Source organism: Lissotriton vulgaris, chromosome 1_2 (genome assembly GCF_964263255.1).
Source record: "Lissotriton vulgaris chromosome 1_2, aLisVul1.2, whole genome shotgun sequence".
NCBI lineage: Eukaryota > Metazoa > Chordata > Amphibia > Caudata > Salamandridae > Lissotriton > Lissotriton vulgaris.
The window spans coordinates 311,345,501-311,366,773 of NC_141686.1; the positions used below are offsets into that span (position 1 = coordinate 311,345,501).

The 21,273-nt window shown below is 46.3% G+C and overlaps 1 protein-coding gene across 1 annotated transcript in view; it reads left to right on the plus strand.

The window, feature by feature from the left end:
- TMEM109 (transmembrane protein 109) overlaps window positions 1–21,273 on the plus strand; it is a 72,207-nt gene that overhangs the window by 37,289 nt on the left and 13,645 nt on the right. The window contains exon 3 of the mRNA XM_086953335.1: window positions 11,291–11,393. Coding sequence (XP_086809461.1) covers window positions 11,291–11,393 — 103 coding nt within the window. The remainder of the gene's footprint in view (window positions 1–11,290; window positions 11,394–21,273) is intronic.

The following is a 21,273-nucleotide window of genomic DNA, read 5'->3' on the forward strand; positions in this document are numbered from 1 at the left end:
ACTTCTAAGCACGCATAATTGTTTATTTTCCATCAAGAATTGTAGTTCACATAAAAAAAAGTTTGTGAATATTAAAAAATGAGGTTTCCTTTGAGGTCTGTGCATGGAAACATTATGCCAAACTTACAAAAATATATAAATGTATGCGAAATTCAGTTAACATAATGAGCTGTATGTTTAGGCCAATCTTAGGCCACATAATCTTCATAAAGGCGAGCAGAAGGCGTGGGGCGCCTGCCCAGGGTGGAAGGCGTTGCACAGTCGCAAGAATACTTGGATTGGGACCTGAGCAAACGCTGTACGGAAACCGAGGTGGGTTAAATAATTGGTCTCTTCATGAAAAGCACCAGCTGTTGGAGCACCACTTTTGGCAGGGAACGTCACATGTCCTGTTGGACAACATTCCACCCATCCTGGAAGGCGAGTGTTGATTGTGCTTGGCCCAGCCCCCATCCTGGAGGGTGCACTGACTCTGGTGCTTGAGGCTAAGTGTTCGCCATGTCATGCCAAGCCTGCATGTCTTGGGCAGAGGAGCCTGCCATCACCTGGAGAAGTCACTGGTGATTGTACAAACATGGAGTCAATTCTGCACTCTTAGTAATGCAGCAGATCAAGTCATGTTTTTAAATTTGGGTTCAGTATTTTTGTTTTTCTTCCTTAAGCCATATTCTAATTTTTTTGTATTTTCTAACAAATCACGTTGTGATGGTATCTCCACCCTTAAGGCTACACTGCGGTTTTTAGTGATGACCTATTTGCACTATCATCGGTACAGCGAAATAAGAAAAATAATAAACAATTGCTTTCAGTGTACAGTGGATATAAGAGATGAGTAGTTTAATAATGTGTTGTGACTCCGTGCACTACTTATTTCAGTAATTTTTATTGAAAAAAAAAGCCTATATACATGGTGCAGAGTGAAACACATGGGGGATGGGAAAAGACAGGGAAAAAAGCGCCGGGGGGGAGGGAGGGGGAGGTGAGGCCAAGCATTGTCTTGGTTTGCTTGTGCCTGTTTGTCCATGTTCTCGTGCTTGCCACTTCTTCTTCTCGTCAATCCTTCAGGCTTCCCCCCTACCCCTTACATACTGTCTGATTGTCTTTTGCTCCCCTGGTGGCGTGAAGAGAAAAGAGAGGTGTAGAGATATAGAGAGTAAAGAGAGAGAGGAGGCACATTGTGTCGCATAGTAGGTGATGCGTGTTGTTTATGCTGTATTACCTGGTCTGGCCATTCAGGGTGGCTTATGGGAGGACAGGTAGTTGTCTAGCGACAGCCACATCTCGCTTTTTTTCCCTGAGTTCGGTAGGCTGTTGGTCGTTATGGTGTCGGCTCCTCTTAGGAAAATGACCCAGTTGAACCAGGCTTTAAAAGTGGCCTTTGCTGTGTCTTTCCAATTGTTCAACACCGTCTTGACCGCCGCTGTGAGCAGGAGGTCAATCGGGTCCCTGTCATTATCGTTTGTTATGGAGGTGTCGGTGTACCCAAGTGCTAGATGGTGAAAGTCCAGTGTTAGTGTGGCACCTGTTACGTCATTAATCAGAGTATTTATTGAATCCCAGAATCTCCTGATCTTGGTGCAGTGGAAGAGGAGGTGTGCCAGGTCCCCCTTCTGCTTATTGCAGTTCCAGCAGGAGTCGTTATCTCTGATACCCATGGTGGCTAGACGTGCCGGGGTCCAGTAGGCCTTGTGTAATAGCCAGAATTTTGTCTGATCTAGGGTTGTTGTCGCCTTTCTTCTCGATGAGGAAGACCAGAGGTCTGCCCTTTCCTTCTCACTGAGCTCTCTCCCCGCCGCCTTTTCCCAGTGGGTTATAATTTTGTTATTTAGTTTATTGGTTTGGGGGTTCAGGGCTCTGTGTATGTGCGCAACTTGATGTCCTATTGTGTTCAGGCTGGTGGCGTATTGTATTATTGATGGGGTGTGACTGTTTATGCCTGCTTTGGCAATTGCCATCCTTATTTTGAGGAAGTTGTAGAGCTCTACGCCGTCAAACTTGTATTGCTCTTTGAGTGTGTCGAAGGTTGTTTGATTTCCTTTGTTCTGTAATTGGCCCACCGTTGTTATGCCGTGTCGGTACGATGTCTGCATTTCTTTTTTTTTTTTTTTTTTTTTTATATTTTTGGAAGACCTTTATTGACAGGAAGATACATATACAATCATAGGCTCAAGAATGTAATACAGATCAATAAGGCAAGTCCATCAGGATCAAAGACAGGAGCATTGTGGTCTAATTTTCAATTTAAATCTGAAGGATAGTTATCATCAGGACATCAAAAACAACACATCGGTTCCGTTCTCATGAAACAGGATTAATCAGTATACTATGCAGAATATCAACAGAACCATATCTCGCCGCAATTAGAAATCGTCATGGAAGGGGCACGGATCGGGAGGCACAGTGAACCACAAATAGTACTCAGAAAATTATAGTCCACATTCAGGAGGCTGAAAATATAACCAGTCCGCAATGATACACAGTGGATAAAACTTCCAGATCACGCAAAACCCCAATCCCACTAAAGAAGGGTATATAAAAGAAAGAAAAAGAAAGAGGAGAAAAAGACAGAGGGCCATAGAAACTAAGGTAACATAAAACATTCCCATCCCCAAACCCCCACCCTGCATACCAGCGGAAGGCCACGGCCCACCCCCTCCCCATAGGCATGCCTGTCGCCCCAAGAAGAACCCCAAAAGAGGGAAAACGGAGGAGGGCCATAGCACCGGCCCCTTGTACACCCCCAACTCAAGAAGCAGAGGCCCATTTAAAAGGAACGTGGGCCCCAATCCACGGACACCCCAACCACCAACAGTCTCCAGTATAAACAACAATCCACTTCGGCACCAAAGTCACAAAAAGGTGTTTCAGGTAATCCGGAATCAGCCCTGGCCAGTACGAAGAAAGGGCAGCAATCAATCCAACAGGCTTTCAGGTAGTAACAACAAGGCAGCAGTTCCAGGCTGGGCCATCCCGAGTCGAGACAAAGACCAAAGCGATGTTACAGGAGCAGTGTCCCAGGACATGTCCAAGTTCCACAAGGAGGCAAGGCGACGGTAGTACGGCAAGCCAGCCACCGGCAGGTAAGTAGTTGGGGGAGCAAAGTCGCAGTTTCTATCAACACGTTCCCCGGCACCAGCTCCAAGTATCCAGCGCACCCGGGGGGCAACAATTGCAGCTACCGGGACAAAGGCAGACTCTTGTCCTGTAGTGCACCATGCTGTGTCCTGTTGTGCCTCGGCAAGGGAGGAGGTATGCTGTGAGATGGGTGCAGCCGCCCGCAAACCCTGTACTTCAGCGCGCCAGTCTAGGAGAGCCAGCCAGATATATTTTATTGTGGGCGCCATCTTCGCACTTCCAGCACCTATGGACCCCGGGACTCACACAGCAAGGAATCCGTCCCATCAGCTGTTCAGCGGCAGTAAGCAATGCGCGGCGTAAACCGGAGCTTGGAAGACACAGCACCACACACCTCTTACCGCCTAGCGACCCGATTTCTGTCGAGGTGAGCTGCACCTTCGTCCGAGCCCCTTTTCAAGTCGCAGACGCCAGCAGGGTGTCACGCCGCAGTGATCAATGTCGCACTGCAGCGAGGAATCCAGGGAGCATCGTCGGGAGCAGTTTCGGTTTCACTGCACAGGCACCGGAACCTGGCAGCAGAGTAAGGCCGGTGTTGTCGCGTTGCTGGGCGGCTGTAGCGCTACCCGAGGTCCCGGCGCACCCAGAAGGAAAGGCCAGAAACTTGCAGACGGCGGTGCATGGCCGTCGGAGGCGGTAGGATCGTCGGAAGAACGCGGTCGGGATCCACCGCGATTCCGCTACAATAATCCGTGGCTGGGGTACAGGATGTTTGCCAGGAGATCGTCGGAGTTGACGGCGAGCTGCGGAGTCGGGCTTCTATGCGGCCATTTTGGCCGCCGTCTTGGCTCCTCCTCATGTCTGCATTTCTAGTGTGTTGTTCCTATACTTTATTCTAGGGTTGTACCAGAGGGACTAGACCAGAACGAACAAGCAATCTTAAACAAAATCAAGGAGAAACTCGAGGGATGGTCACCCAAATTCACTACGTGGTGGGGGAGGATAGAAACTATAAAGATGATGGTCACCCCCATGGTTAACTACATGCTCAACATGCTACCACTAACTAACACATCTGACTTCCACAAAAAATTGTATAAGTTACTGAACACATTCCTATGGAGAGGGAAGAAACCCAAAATCAGCCTTCAAAAACTTAGACTCCCCAAGGCACTAGGAGGTCTTAACATTACAAATTTCAAAACCTTTCAAACAGCCTGTATTGCAAAACAAGGCCTGTACTGGCTAAGCCCACAGAGTGACTACACCCCGGCATGGCTCTCTTTAGAGCGGAGCCTGCTAGGGGGATGGAGCCCGTTGCACTACTCACGGCAACGAAACACACCGCAATAAAACAAAACGCAAAACTAAGGAACACAAGACTGGCCCTACTAAGAATAGATAAACTTCTAGACACAAGCGTCAGACTCCGTGCACTTCTGAGGGGTAAAACAGCCTCTCGTGGGGGCAGTATGTGGGGTGGAATGACGCACCAAACCGCGATAGCATCAGGTGAGAGCGGAACCATCTGGGTGGACCCAGACTCCCACCCTTTGTATATTTTAGGGAATTGGTAAAGCCACACCTAACGAGCATTGGCAAAGCCAATAGGTCTCGCCAATGCAAGAGCTATTGGCTTTGCCAATGTTTGAACCATGTTGTACATCAGCTGCTGTTCAGCATGGCTAAATGTTTATGGTGTAGAGGAGAGTGGCGTGGAGTGGCACAGTGTTGTAGAGTGGCATAGTACGGAGTGGAGTAGTGTTGTAGAATGGAGTATAGTGTCATAGGGTGGAGAGGCATAGAGTCTTACAGAGGAGTAGATTGTGCGAGGAGTATCGTAGAGTACAATGGAGTAAAGTGTTGTGGAGGGTCGTAGTGCTGTAGAGTCTGGTGGAGTGGCATGGAGTGGCGTAGAGATGAGGGATATTGAGTGGAGTAAAGTGTTAAAGAATGGAGTGGTGTAGCGTGGAGTAGTGTTGTAAAGTGTTGTGGTGTGTCGTAGAGTAGACTGTCGTAGAATGGAGTAAAGTGTCTCGATGCTGTGGAAGGAAGGTCGTAGAGTGATGTAGAATATGATAAAGTAGAGTGGCATATTGTGGAGTACAGTTGGGTGGAGTATCTTGGATGGGGGTAGCGTAGAGTGGAGTGATGTAAAGTGAAGAGGCGTCGAATGGTGTGGCGTAGCATACATGGAGTAACGTGTCGTATAGGGGAGTAGAATGCTGTGGTGTGGCGTGGCATAGAATGGATTAAAGTGTCATGGAGTCTAAAACAAGTAAAGCCAGCAGAAAGAAGGCAAGCAATTGTGAGATACAAACTGCACAACCAATGGTCCGCACTGGTCAGAACGCATGTTCAGGGACGTCTTCTGAATGTCCCCAAGACGTCTGCAAACTAGACGACTGCGCTGTTTGGTAGGTTTCGACCTAAAAATCGACTGCACTGGTTGTCCCGCTGATAAGCACCTGATGTGTCATTGGTATCTGAATGTCACCAGCATTAAGGTTTCCACTACACTGCTGGTCAGCACTCCCCTGGAGGGATCTCCCAGAAGCCTTCTCTGAAGGCCGCAGTGCACTTGCTGGCCGGAGACCTTTGTCCTCCAGTGCATCAGTTTGAAATATAGCTCTGCCGTACTGTTAGAAAGCGATAGTCTTTCTTGTACAGTAATGTTCACTCTTTAAGATCTGCTGAGAACTGTGCAGAGATGGAATTTATGACAGATTGTGCCAAAGTCAGCACTGTAAAAGAAACATTTCAGAAAGGAAAGCTCCTTGTCTGTCCACTGTTTCTGTGAAACATGCATTTGGTAGGAGGCTATCTTTTAGTTTTCCATTGCCCGGAAACTGTTTGCACTGTGCAAATCCTTCTCTTTGGTATAACCCTCATCCATCTTGGCTTCCTCTAACCAGTGCATACCTGTGAGTCACTGACCTGCCCCTCCCTCCCTCCTGGGTGACCGGGTAGGATGTGTTTCCCTGGCCTCCTGTATGCAGTACATGTCTGAAGCCCTGGCTTACCACTTCTATGGTAACAACATGGATCTGTCATGACCTGGACCCCGTGCATGCGGTGTGCTTCTCTGTATGCAATGGGCGCCGTAGACACGCCTTCCACCAACGCAGCGAGAAATCAAGGAGTCCCACGTGTGCTCTGTCCCGGTCTTCTGCTCGTTAGTAAATTCTGAAGTGCAGCACCCCAAGGCAGGATAAGAACTCAACACGCCAGTCAGTCATACATGACCCCAAACGCCTCTCACCTAGATGCCACTGCGATGGAGTACTCCTCCAGGGAAGCACTCCCATGCTGTCCGTCCGCCAGTCAACTTCAGAACATCATGGTATGAAGCACTCAGATCTTGTAAGAGCGAAGGCGAACAAGCTTTTGTTCAGATAACTAACGGTGCCGGTCACCAGTCAGAAAGAGTTTTCGATTCCTTTTTAAGATCCTTTGTTTTCGTTTATCCCAGTGATTTGATCTTGATTTTGTCAAGGCTACTAGCCTGTGCCTCCAATGGGTTCATGGAGTTAGCCCAAAACCCCAGCCTAGACTTCTGCAACACTGGTTATGAGATTGAAAGGTTACATTCTGATGCTCTTGGGAGTTGGTATGGGATAGAAAGGAGGGAAGGGATGTCTTGTGGGAAGAAAGTGTGTGTTTTTTCAGCCTTCTTTTGTGTCTTTGCTTTATTTCTGGCCCAGTGTGAGATACAAATGACCAGAGATGATGAACCACAATACAAGTTAGGTTTGCGTGTTTCAGGCTGAGCAGCGCAATAGCATGACAGCCCTACCATAAAAAAGTAGTGTAATAACACAACAATGCGACACAACTGGGCGAGTTGTACAGGTATCTGTGTAGTCTGACTTAGAGGAATTCTGAAGTGAACACGTTTGTGTTAAATGTATTGTCCTCTGAATTTTCAGGTCACCAGGAGTAATGCAACACCCCCTGTATTCCAAATTCAGATGTCTTCATTTTCCCAAACCTTGTTTTATCTCCTCTGGAGCGGTGTTCATCTTGTGATGTATTCTGAGAGGTTGCAAGGCGCCTTACGATCTCTCTCTGAATGGGCCGGCGAAATACAGTGTTTACATGGTTAATAGGCCAAAAAATGGCAGAATTCCAATCCCAGAGAAGGTGGCTTCACGAGCCTTCCTGTGAGTTTCTGTAATGTTTGCATAAGTTGAAAACAGCTTTGCTCGTCGCATGAGGGCAGTGGAGTGTTCGTCTTCTAGACCTTTAGAAGAAATCTTTGTGACCATTAGGAAGAGCTGGGATTTGCCGTTTGGATCGTCAGACTGCACCCCCACACCGCCACATAGTCTTGGTAGCAGTGCTTGTTTGCCAGAACGTAGAGAAGGAAGTACCTGTTAAATACTCAGAAGAGCCTCACGTGGGTGCACTGACGCTTTTACTGGCTGTTGCGCTCTTTCACTACCCTTCCTGTATAGTAGTTTAATATTGTTTGTGTGCGCGATGGGTGGCGTTGAAACCGTGCCAGACGTACAGGATTTCCACCCTAGATAAATTTGCAAACAGAAATTCAATTGGACCTTTATCCTAATGAGTCATTCTACAAAAGATTGGTCATTGGTCCGGTGTGTGTGGAGTGATGTTTGACTTCTGATGCGTGATCCTTTTGGGCCCATATACACTATTTATATTAAAGGAAATAGTAGCTGTTCTGATGATGGTCAAATTCCTTAATCGAAGCAGCGATCCTCTAAATATCAATGCTAGACCTGACATGGCCTCCTAAATTTCAAGTCTCTCTTCAAAGCGCCTGCCCGTTGGCTTGTATGACTATCATTTACGTAGGAAACGTGACTCTTATTTCTTTGCTAATCCTATTTTAATGCTGAAAGAACCCATGCCCTGTGACTTCCAAGATTACTCTGAAGTAGGGGGATCCAAATACCCTTTCAATGATCTCTCCAGTTGGACCGTCTCTTGCGTGTAGTCGCCCGGTGCCGTACAAGGCGGCATCTTAAGTGTGGGAGGCCTGCTCGATGGTATCTTGCATACAATATTGCTCATAGAGAGTCAGATTCTTATGTATTGTATAAAACCTGTTTCTTCCACCCTCCCCACCACTTTAGAGTCTTTGGCCTACCTGCAAAGGAATCTTGCAGTCCACAGGTGCTCGATGTAAGTCCAGGAGCACCCGGTCCATACCAGATTTTCAGGATTCCAGCTGACTGCGTAAGATCCATTTACTGTACGTAAATGTGATTTATGTGAACAGCCTCATAATTGTACATTGTTTCACCCATCGCGTGTCAGAGTTGGTAACACCAACTCTGGGAGCAAAGTAGGGTACCCCAAATTGCCTCCAGCAGACTTCCCACATTGACTGAATCTGAGGCTGTTGATCCTCAGTCTCATGAGGCAATGTGTCTCCGCGTTAATACACCTTCCAAAATATCAAAATCAGAAATATAGTTAATCGAAGGATTTGTGCAACTCAGAAACTGATCAATGAAAAAGTTAGTCTTATTGCAGAATTAAAAAATAAGCGATAAAAAATCTGTGCCACAAAGGCTCTCAAATGGAGAATTACAAAGAATAGGCAAAGGTCCGAAAACCCCAAATTTGTAGCAAAATCTGGAAAAAATCAGACCGCATCCCTAGTAGAACAGGAATGTCTCTGGCTCACCACAAAAATCGAGGGATTTTATAAATTATTCTTGGAGATGAAACTTCAGAAAAGTCCAAAGTCCCGATGGTGCGAGCAACTGTATAATTTCATCAGCAAATCCGAGCACATGAAAAACAGATGCCGTATTGTCTTAACACCTAAGCACTAACCCACACATAAATAATTACTCGCACCCTCGATGCTCCTTTCTTCCAGTGATGCTAGAACATCGCTCGATACATGAAAAATACAACGTTGTGTGAAATGAATGGACTACAGTGCACAGCGGAGAGGCCTAGTGAAATGTTTCAAATCCCAGCGGAACACAGGAAAATTCAACAACAGCAAAAGAACCAGATCAGTGGAAATAAACTAATACATCTCAGCTGAACTGAGTTTGAGAGGAGAGGAGAGGAGGAGGGCTGGGGAAGAAGAAACCAGATGAATGACAGAGATGACTTCGCTCATACACAAGATGTTGTTTGCATCACAATGTGGCCTATTTAACATACATCAGAAAAACTCGTTTCTACATGTTATACACAACTTGTTTCAAAAGCAATTGCAGTACATTGAGAGAGATATATATATATATATATATATATATATATATATATATATATATATATATATATATAATCTTTATTTCGGTACATTTAGTACCATAAAAGAAAACATAAAACAGATACATATACCTTAAGATATGGTCATTGTAGTTAAGTAGTACCAAAACGGGGTAGGAAAGAGATTCAACCAAAAACTCCGGAACAATTACGGCGGCAGTTATCATTACATTTAAAAACATTTTAAATTCATATACGTTAAAAAGGCATATACATAATTTTAAATAAAATTCATTAAAACAATAAGCATGGAGCAGCCCAAGTAAAAAATGTATGATTAAAATTTCAGACCCAATTTAATTCTTATAAAATTTACAGCTAACCGGAATCTACTGATGCCATACATAATGATCTGGCTGGTGTCTGTCTTTAAGATCCTTCCTGCATCTTTGTAAGACCTTACACCCATATTTAATCAAAGAGATCTGATCCATCTTTTTCTGGGTGCCGTATAAGCCGAGCAAAAGAATACATGAAAATCATCTTCCCTGGCTTTATCGGAACAAAGTGCACAAATCGTTACTATTGTTTTCCCACTTTGCTAGACTTGCATTTATCCTTAGGATACCATATCTATATTTCATATGGAGTGTCTTAGCAAGCGGAGGATATACCTCATCAAGAAGTTTTTCATAATACGCCACATCCTTGAAGGAAATGAGGAAATTAGTCGTTAACGATCCATACTCTTCCATTCATCACATCACATATATATATATATATATATATATATATATATATATTTTCCACAGCTCCCTCACAGGAAACAAATGGGTCGCACTCCACGGGTACTCTTTTTGCAGTTTTTTTTATTTTTTAGTTACATTCCACAGGCAGATGTTCCTACTTAGGAAGTGATGTATTGAATACAATGTACTGCAGTATATCTTGAAGGGGTAGCCCAGAGAACGGTTGATCGTGAGCAAGGTATTTGTAATACCGAAACGCGTAGATCGGAACATCTGCCTGTGGAATGTAACTAAAAAATAAAAAAAACTGCAAAAAGAGTACCCGTGGAGTGCGACCCATTTGTTTCCTGTGAGGGAGCTGTGGAAAATATACCAGCAGCGTGGTTCAGCTGCAGGGCGCCGCACCCGTATCGAGCGCTGTCGGAGTGGCGAGAGGAACCAGTCATGGAGAATATATATATATATATATATATATATATATATATATATATATATATATATATATATATATATATATATATATATATATATATATATATATATATATATATAGTGAAAAAGCACCCTGAACAATATTGATAATGCACAAAAATATAAATCGATACCAATTTTCCACATTAGTATAATCCTCGTGATCGTTACACATATGCATTGTGATGAATGGTTGTTGTAATTCTAGTGCCTGCAGCATTACCTGGGGACGCAATGTCCTGTGTAAATGTGCATGGACAACCCAATTCTCTTGTCCATCTTTCTGTGTAGAATGCGGTGCTGCTGTCAGACCTCTCGGTGCGTTCCCGAGTATCTGTGGTGTTCTGGCGGGCAGGGTTGAAAGGGCCACCATACCTCTCCGGTCCCACGAGAAGGATCTTCATGTGCTCAAGGATGCGTGTTTAATCCTAGCAGGATTTATAATCTAGAGTAGTTTGAGTTTATACCATCCCACTCTGCAGTTTTCTTAGGTGCTTCCATTCCTTCCAGTTCTTACTTACTCTTCTTTGCTTTATTCAACTTCTTCTCATATTCCTTTGGCCTCAGTCTCCTCTGGCTCTCACATTGAGTTTCTCACATTTTTCCTCTTGGGTTCTCACATCCTCCTTTACCTTGTCTGCTTACAGTTACTTGCGCTTCCAGTGTACTTTATCCCTTTAATATCTCACCTTCTTTCTCCCATTTTTTCAATTTCAGTTGCTTCCCATATTTTTTCTTGCATTCTTTCACTTCTAATGTTCTTTTTCTTCTCTTTTTTTTACTCTCAGGTTCTCTCCAATCTGATCTGGATTGTCTGCACTGGCATCTCGAATGGCTTGATCACAATCTCTGGTCTCGCGCAACAGCTCCTGGATGTTCTCGGACTCGATGGTGAGTAGTAGGTGTATGCCTTCCACTGTCTGGACCTTGCAGGAGGGGTGGAGCTGGGTCATTCTTTGGAGGTCTGTTTGACCTGGCTTGGAGAGAACTCTTGCCTTCTAAATGTGTGCGATCATATGAGTTACTTGGGCACAGGGCGGCCAGCGCAGGGCGATCAAACACCGCTGTGTCGTGGCATTTGTCTTGTAAGCCGTGTGATGAGGCTGTGGGTAATAACTTTGCCATGGTGCAGTGAGTTGAGGAGTATGGATCTTACTTCCTTCTCCTCCAGGGCATAGAGGCATGGAGGACAGCGGTGCGTGGAGGTAAGCTGGAGATGCGTCCCTTCCCCTCAGTACTCACTTTTTGGGTGAAGCAACGTGTTCCACTGCTTAGGGATTGATGATAACTCTACAATATCAAGAGTAGGGGTTGGCGTGAGAATCTAAGTCCGTTCTGGCAGTAATTGCTGTAAGTAACAGCATGTTCTTGTCTTGAGGACAAAGGAAGTCCTGTACGCGCCCAGCATTTAAATATCAAAGTGATGCTGAGTGCAAGAGCATCAGAGAAACGATACAACTCAGGACACAGAAAGTCACTTTCTGTTCTGCGATTGGTAACCTCAGAAATGATTGAGGACAGCAGTACAGCCGCCAGTCCTCCCCCAACGTAGGGAGCGGACTCGAAGCGCTAGAACGCCTTTCCTGCTGTACATTCTGTAAGATGTGCTTAGTAAATAGTGGCGCAGTGTAGAGACTGCTTCTGTGTCAGGCAACCCTCTATGGGAAGTACTTGTAAATACTCAAGTATTTGTAAATAATCAATGCCTTCCTCCTCTAGCACGGGCAGTGTAATGAAAATGTAACGCATTCTTGCAGTCCACAAACTAACAAAAATGATTCGATTCTGATAAACTGTCCAAGTACTGCCCCAGGACCCAAGGGCCTTTATGTGGTGAAATCCTGGAAACGACAAAAGCACTTAAATTACGAATACACCTGGAGAAACACTAACTGCTTCATTCCTTCTCATAAGCGATCCTTACAAGGCGCTATTATAAGTGATGACTTAGTCAGTGGCCCTCTCTGTACCCCTGACAGTTGAGGTATCTGCCATCTCATTGTCCTGAGTCTGTTGGCATCATTGTACAGGGGCGACCAGCAGACCCTTGTGCCCACCCTGTCCTCTTGCTTGGGCAACAGATCCACTTCAGTAAACTATATACTGTCCATCCAGTTTGAAACCTCCAGACATCCCCCCCCCAACTCCCCCCCCCCCCGCTGCACTGATGTGGTGTTCCTGAGGGGTCCAGTCTCACACCTGTGGTAATGAGCCTGTACATGGAGCAGAGGGGTTTATCCCTGCCAGGGCAGAATGGGGCCATGCACCAGTACACCCATGATGTGTCTCTTACCCAATTTGTTCTGAATAAACAACATTCACGGTGCAGGTCCCTACCACGGCTTCATCTGATCGCGGTTCTGCATTGTTGATCTTGTCCTCAATTATAGTCGCAATGGGTAGAATTTCACCAACTGCACGCTGGTGTCCAGGAACTCTTTCATGTTTCAGAATTGAAACTATTGAGTGTGTGAATCAGGCATGTAAAATAAAACTGAACACGCCAGGGCATAAAGTCAAACATGCGGTTTATGCCAAAATAGCCAATATCCAAGCCAAGTTGTATGTGACAGCTTTCATTTCAAAGGACTAGAGCTTCCACTCACAATCCAGCTGAAGAATGTAATGCTAAATCCACACATTTCTGATGCATTTTATACACTTCTGAGTAAAAGTCAATGTATACATGAACATGTGATAGAAACTTCACAAAGCTAATGAGCAGAAGACAGGATCTTTGCATGAGAAGAATGAGTGTCACCATCAGTGTCTCACACTGCTGATCACACTTCTTTGTGAAAACCACGCCTTTGACTGAAAACATTGGAATTGCGGTTGCGCTTTACTACAAGATGCAGAAAATGCTCAGATGTACAACGCGAAATAAAATGGTTTCTGGGCCTAGGATAATCCTGAAATTTAGCATATTAAGGTAGTTGAACACACCAGATTAATATAACAATATTCCAACTTGGTTTTGTAGTGTATTGTGCACGTTAAGGCATACATGTGTAACAAAGCATTGGTTTTAAAGGCAACAGGTATATGTAGTCATGCTTTCTCAGGCATTACCAAATAATTGTTAGAAGTTAATCGCTCATCTGTGAAAAAAGGGTGAATCTGTTCACAGCCATAAGTGTGTAACACACCCCTCCTTATCAGAAGTGGGACGGGCATGTTGCCAACCTATTTCAAGAGGCAGAAAGTGCATCATAATGTCCTCAAACTCCCACAATCCCTGAATGCCATTATTGAAGCGACTGCGCCTACAAGCCTATCGATCTACTCGCTCAAAAAGCCTCTCTAGGATACACAGCCAGATGCTGAAAGTCACACAGAGAGGACAAGTCTGAATAGCAAGGAAATCATGCAACTTAGTCCTTCCAGCTGAACGTAAGATATAAAAAAAAAAAACGAAGTAGGAAAAACAACATATTAAAAATCTGAGTTAAAAACTGAAAGCAAGTAAAGGGGAAGTGAATCAGGAACTAGATGTAGGAAGTGATCTTTGGAAATGCATTTAACAAAGAAATGTGCTCCATTAGGTTAGGGCCATCTTCGTACAATCTTTGAAAAGTGCAGCTTCACACAGTGAGAAGAAACATCTGTGCAAAGATTGGGAGAGGATTCTATGGGGGAGTAAGTGACTCTCCTGTCTACAGCCCTGGTGCTGGGCGTGGTGAAAACCTGACGCGTCAGTTCTGCCTTTCGCTTCTCTACTGCTTCAAAAGACATTTGTGAGTGCGCCATATTGAAATGGGACCGTCTGCAGCCACTAAGTGAGGGGGCTGTGTCTGCTATGACTTGCTATTAAGTGTCAGAGTTATCTCAAGCAAGGTTGAAAAGGTGAACTACATAATGAAAAATCTCACATCAAATTCATGCTAGAATGAAATTGATATTGAAAGTATTTATAAAGCGCCTCGTATACCCAGAGGCATCATGACGCTAACTGTGAATCCTAAGGTAGAAAGCTTCAGTTGGTGAAGAGCCAGGTTTTTTGCATTTTCCTAAAAGTAAGAAGCTCCATTGTAAATTTTAAGGACAGAGGAAGTCCATTAAATTTGCTGGCAGTGTTTCTGACAAAGCCCCTACTTCCCCATGAAGTCCTTTTAGGTAGTCTGGCCCAGTTCCAAGACACTGTGCCTTAAACGTGATCCATTTTTAGGTTTCGCTGGGGGGCGGAGCCGTTAGGCTCCTCCTCCAGAGAAATCTATTGAGTACAGTAAGCACTATGGAACACGCCCCCCCGTCCCATTGGCTAGCTCCATAAATGGATCCTAGCCATTGGACGAGGGGCCTGTCCATCAATGCCGGACCAGACACGGGGGCGTTCCCGAGATTCTTTGGCTTTTGGCTACGTCATGATACGTCAGCCAAAAGCCGGGAACGCCCCCGAATCTGGTCCAGCCGGGCCCTGCTTGCTGCTGTCCTGCCTTACTCTGTGTCCCTCCTCCCGCTGTCCCCCCTCCCCCCTCCTCGCGGTCCTGTGCACGTTTCCCGCCGGCCGTCCGTGTCCCCTTCCCCTCTCACAGAAGCAAAACAACTCTTATGTCCCATTGTCTTTGCAGCATTCCCTCCCCTCCCACAGCAGATCCCCGCCTCCCGAGCCGCAGCTGATCCCCGCTCTCCCCGCCTCCCTCTCCCCTCCCACAGCAGATTCCCGCCTCCCTCTCCCCTCCCACAGCAGATCCCGCCTCCCTCTCCCCTCCCACAGCAGATCCCCGCCTCCCGAGCCGCAGCCGGTCCCGATGCCGTTGTAACACGGCCTCCGCTCTCCCCGCCTCCCTCTCCCCGCCTCCCCCTCCACTCCCACAGCAGATCCCCGCCTCCCGAGCCGGCCGAAAGTGCCAGAATGCAACCGGAGGGTGCGCGCTGAGTCCGCGGTAAATATGCTCCTTAGAATGCGGCTGCCAGTACCACTAAAACAGCAGGCAGTCTGGCAGATGATACAGACTCTCCCTATCTTTAATGCTTACTTGTCTTGCTTCGCCTCACTTCATATATCAGTACGGCACTTGCTTCTCTGACACTGTGCTTCATGTTTTGGACAGCACGTTGCAAACAATGCTTGTTTATTTTGTCGGAGTTCATTGACCTTTCTCGTCTTCCTCAGAGGGAACACCGCCACTGCTGCAGTGGTTCACCTCACTCCTTCGGCACGTTCTTTTCCCATACTGTTTGTCATTGCGCCGGGGCCCGTCGACTTCTCGTTGCTCCAAGAAGTCCAGGTGAGTGCTCTTCCTTTTGATTACCCTTTCCCGCCCCCCTCTCCCCGTGTGTCCGTTCCCGCCCCCCCCCTCTCCCGCTGTTGGTGTGCCCTTTCCCGCCCCCTCTTCCGCTGTCCGTTCCCCCCTCCCCCCCCCCTCTCGGTGTGCCCGTTCGCGCCCCCCTCCCGCTTCCGCGGGTCCGGCAAGTCGTTAAGTGGAGCTGGCCGGCTTGTGGGCGGGCCTCCGTGCAGGTGAAATCACGCACGGACTCCTGGACCCTGGAGTCCCGTGCGGCGTGCCGGATTTGCCCCCACAGGTGAGGGATGTCACCAGTCCCTGAATGCAAAGCCCCTCCGGGGGCGTCAGCAGCTCTGCGGTCCGCGTGCTGAGGAAGTGAAGCGGGACAAGTAAAAAAGAACAGCAGCCAGGGAGCAGCCAGGGCGCAGCCCTGTTTCAGACCCTAGTTGGGGAAGATTTTATTAGAGAGTGTGGGTCCATTGCCCAGTTTTACCCTGACCTAAGTGTCAGTTTACTGAAGTCGGTTGTCAGTGAACAAATGGTCAGAAGTCTGCAAGCCTCCAACTTTCTCCAAAAGGTTCTCAGATTCATTTGTCAAAGGTCATGCTTTAGTCTAAGAAGTGCACGGATAATGAGGATTTCTGGGCGCTCCCTTTGTTTGTAGTTTGTAGTAATACCAATATTTTCCAGGGTTTCACTGCCTTTTCTGAACCCCGTCTGGCAGAAACGTAAAAGTGTTAGTGAGTTTATCCAAACTTGGAAGTCATCCATCAATAATTTTGCTCAAATATCTCGTAGGCCTTCATCTCCAAGATATTCTTCGAGTCATTGCTGAGTGTTTGTGTTACACTACAACTGTCCTCTGACACACAAGTTGTTTCCAGGACACAGTAAAGTTTAAGTAAATATTTTCCCCAAGAGTCTGCATAAATGCAATTTATTCCAGGTGTAAAGTTATCTAATCGATGGAAAAGCGTCTAAAATGCAGTGTTGTACCTGATGCTAGACTATTTACAAATGATTTGCCATTTCTAAATTTCAAAGGCTGATTTTGCTTTCCAGCATCAAACTCTGCATACTTGCGTCAGTTTTCCAATGGTCCCTTCGTTGCCTGCTCATCTATGCAAGTTGTTCCATTTTCTTTTTTTTTATATCTTTTTTTTTTGTTGTTTTAGCATTACTTTCTTTTCTGTTTGCAGTTCCTCCGTATACCAAGAGAGCACTTTACGGCAAATAGAGTAAATAGGAAGGGAAAATATTCCCCTTTGAGAATTCTACTAATGAGGTTAACCATATTCTCACAGGTGTTGGTGGCTGTTTTGTCCCCGTTTGTTTCTGTAATTTCTTCCAATAAATAATTTTCTCAGAGAAACTCCCACAGTTCACATACTTCTTATGCAGAGAGATTCCATTTCCCTCTACGTAGTTTGGACTCCTCTTCTGCGGATACAGTAGTCTTCATTTGATCATTGAATTTGATTCCTAGATTGATACCAAGGGCCTGTAGATGGTGATCACTTTCGGCCGAGGGTACAGTTTGGGAAAGGGTCGTCAGGTCAAGGAGACGAGTAATGACAAGAGTATAGTCTAAGATAGTTGATGCCCAGCCATGCGTGTGGCCCTGCTGGCATGTCAGGCTGCAAACTGCCATTGAGATTTAAAAGCCCCCGTTCATATATTTTAGGCCAAAACGTTTATTGCTGCTGCAGATCATAGTAGAAAAAACACCGTATATGTCATATTACAATATTACTGCAATTCGATTAGGGCAGGATCTTGCAAGCACACCAGAGAAAGTGTCTCTTTGAGTCACCCGTTAATATTATTTCATGATCAGCAAATGCCTGCTGTTGTTTGTATAGGTGTTTCAGCAGTATATCGAGAATCATTTTCTTTCTTAATGAGGCCAGAGGACTATAGATGTTAACTAAGGGGATTACTGCCACCCCCTTCTTTTAGTACTAGGTTAACTCGACAGTCTGCCATGCACTGAGAATTCAACTTCTGGCTTGATGTAGGCACTGAAACCTGTTACTCCTCTGTCAGCCCTGACCCATGTTTCTTGCAAGCACATTTTGGAAAATTGATTTAACAAGCACAAAAATCGAAATATGTTTTGAGTTTGTTAGCACCTGCAACATTCCATGATACGAAGAGAAGTTGGTTCTTATTGTTGGGGCTCCAGCATTCCGTGTTCAGCTAAGGATTCTCTCTGTGTGTTGGAAGAGACCCAGAAAACATTCACCAAACTTCTGAGACGGGTACATGAGCTTCATAGTGTTATATAACTCTCTGCTCAGCTGGTAGTGTCCCTGTCTTCATACCAAGAATTGACAAAGACCGTGCGTTGTTAATTTCATTAGCTGCACTCCTAGCATTTATCAGCATACTAAACTGCAACTGTTCAATGTTTTTAGAAGGAGTGGTACTGGGCTCAACCTCCTTTTTTAGGTTTCGCTGGGGAACGGAGCCTTTAGGCTCCGCCTCCAGAGAAATCTTATGTTTCTTAGTGTGTACTCTTAGTCCCTCCCTCTGTTTCATTGGCTAGCTCCATAAATGGAGGCTAGCCATTGGAACAGAGAGGCGTCCGTCATGGCCGGAGGAGACTTGGGGGCGTTCCCGAGATTCTTTGGCTTTTGGCTACGTCATGATACGTCAGCCAAAAGCCGGGAACGTCCCCGAATCTGGTCCGGCCGGGCCCTGCTTGCTGCTGTCCTGCCTTACTCTGTGTCCCTCCTCCCGCCGTCCGTTCCCGCCCCCCCCTCTCGGTGTGCCCGTTCCCGGCCCCCTCCCGCGGTCTGTCTCTCCGGCCCCTTGTAAATGCTTGTTTATGTTTACGCTCATTCAGAGCGTCCCTTTTGCCTGCTTCCAGACTCCGGCTCTCGTTACTACGAGACTCCACTTCCTATACTGACACCCCACTTTTTAGAACAGTTGCCGCTCTAGTGGTTTCTGAGGGTTGTTTTTTATCACTTCCGCCTGGCATTTTCAGTGTCCATTACCCGGGACACGAGACGCCAGACTAGACTACAGACACACAGCTACGAGAGCCCAGGTAAGTGTTGGGTTCCGTGGGATGGCCGCCCGAGGATTAACCTCAGCCGTGAGGAGAGTTATTGATTTCCCTCCGTCCTTAGAATGCGGCTGCCAGTACCACTAAAACAGCAGGCAGTCTGGCAGATGATACCGACTCTCCCTATCTTTAATGCTTACTTGTCTTGCTTCGCCTCACTTCATATATCAGTACGGCACTTGCTTCTCTGACACTGTGCTTCATGTTTTGGACAGCACGTTGCAAACAATGCTTGTTTATTTTGTCGGAGTTCATTGACCTTTCTCGCCTTCCTCAGAGGGAACACCGCCCCTGCTGCAGTGGTTCACCTCACTCCTTCGGCACGTTCTTTTCCCATACCGTTTGTCATTGCGCCGGGGCCCGTCGACTTCTCGTTGCTCCAAGAAGTCCAGGTGAGTGCTCTGCCTTTTGATTACCCTTTCCCGCCCCCCCCTCTCCCGCTGTTGGTGTGCCCTTTCCCGCCCCCTCTTCCGCTGTCCGTTCCCGCCCCCCCCCTCTCGGTGTGCCCGTTCGCGCCCCCCCTCCCGCGGTCTGTGTCTCCGGCCCCTTGTAAATGCTAGTTTATGTTTACGCTCATTCAGAGCGTCCCTTTTGCCTGCTTCCAGACTCCGGCTCTCGTTACTACGAGACTCCACTTCCTATACTGACACCCCACTTTTTAGAACAGTTGCCGCTCTAGTGGTTTCTGAGGGTTGTTTTTTATCACTTCCGCCTGGCATTTTCAGTGTCCATTACCCGGGACACGAGACGCCAGACTAGACTACAGACACACAGCCACGAGAGCCCAGGTAAGTGTTGGGTTCCGTGGGATGGCCGCCCGAGGATTAACCTCAGCCATGAGGAGAGTTATTGATTTCCCTCCGTTTTACCCACGTCTTGTCTTAGGTCTCCATAGCTTTGGACTTATCCGTCCTATGACCACAAGTCTTCAATCCTACTATTTGTTCTACATACGGTCCATGATCGGTTTAGATTACCCACCGGCCCTGCGGTGAGTATTGAACCTCGATAAATACGGGCATTTTCGTATTTTGTGCCGCACTGTCTTATCCTTTCACAGAATTTTCAGGATCCCTTCACTTAATCGACAGGTATGAAGGGTAACACCCCCTTTCATGTTATTCACGACGCAAGTCTAACCCACATGTTCTGTCTGATTTTTCTGGCTCACTCCTCTCCTTCATTTCAGTCTGTGGCTCTACTCTTTCCTCAAATACTTGTTTGCCGTGCTGATATATGAAACCTGGATTGTGCATGGGTAGCTGGTCATTGTGAGGTACCATTTTCTGTTTATACATTTCACTCTTGCATTACGCTCTGAATATCCATTCAGGTTACTTTTGGATTACATGTTTAGAACTCTAGCAATTCCCACACTTGTGTTTGCCAGCATGCTGTTTCAATTTCCAGCACTTCCACATTTATTTTGTTTTTAAGACCTCATCCAAACCTTTTGATAGACAAAATTTTCATCTTTACTTAAACCGTACCAGGCCCATGTGTGTAGCAAGCATATTTGTCTTTCATTTAATGCCCTTTTGTGTTTTTTCTGCATGTCGAACAATGTCACTTGGAAATGGCCTAGTCGGCGCAGGCTTCATCCACCATTATAACTGCATACATGATTTTGATTTCTTGTATATGTGTGGTTTCCCTCCAGACTTTGGCAAACACGTTTTGATAACATTCATAAAGGGTTCTTTATGGCTGAGAGAGAGACAGTAATTTCCTGTTTGTTCTTCGGGCCTCCCCCTTGTGTTTTTCACTTTCGCACAGCTACCCTGCTTGAGGATTACTTGCTCCCCAAAGGCTGCTTCCTGTCGCGTGGATCAAAGTTGCGCACCCGCCCAAAATGCCCACGGTTCCCCCTGAAAACGAAGCATGCAGTGTTTGCTGGCCCGGTGATTGTGCCACTTTGAATGCTGATAGCAATCAGTATGAACTTTCCTATTGCTGATGTAATGATGATGAATGCCGTGACACTGCTGCTTCAGACAGCTCTTCCCTGAGGATGCAAAGAACGTGTTAACCCTCACTTCGATTGATGTTTTTCACCTGCTCCTTTCCAAATGTGTCTATCACATGTGCTCCTTGCCATCTCTCTCCTGTCTTCTCTCACACTCTTGGCTTCACTCTCCATCTACCTCCCCATTTTCTCCTCACTCTCTATCCTTCTCTCTTTATCTTTCCTTTTTTGCACACTCTCTCGCTCCTGCCCTCCTTCCTGCTTTCTTCTTCTTTCCTGTCTTCCCTATCCCTTCTGCCTTCTCTCACTCTATTCCATCTGCCATCCTTCTTGCTTTCTCTCTCTTCTGCCTTCTTACTCTCTCCTGCCCTCTGTTTCCAGCTCTCTCTTCTGCTCTCTCTCACCTTCTTGTCCTCCATCCCTCTCTTGTTCTCTCTCCTTTCTGTTTCAATCTCTCTTCCTTTTGCCCTCCCTCTACATCTCACATTCCTGCCTTTCACTCTC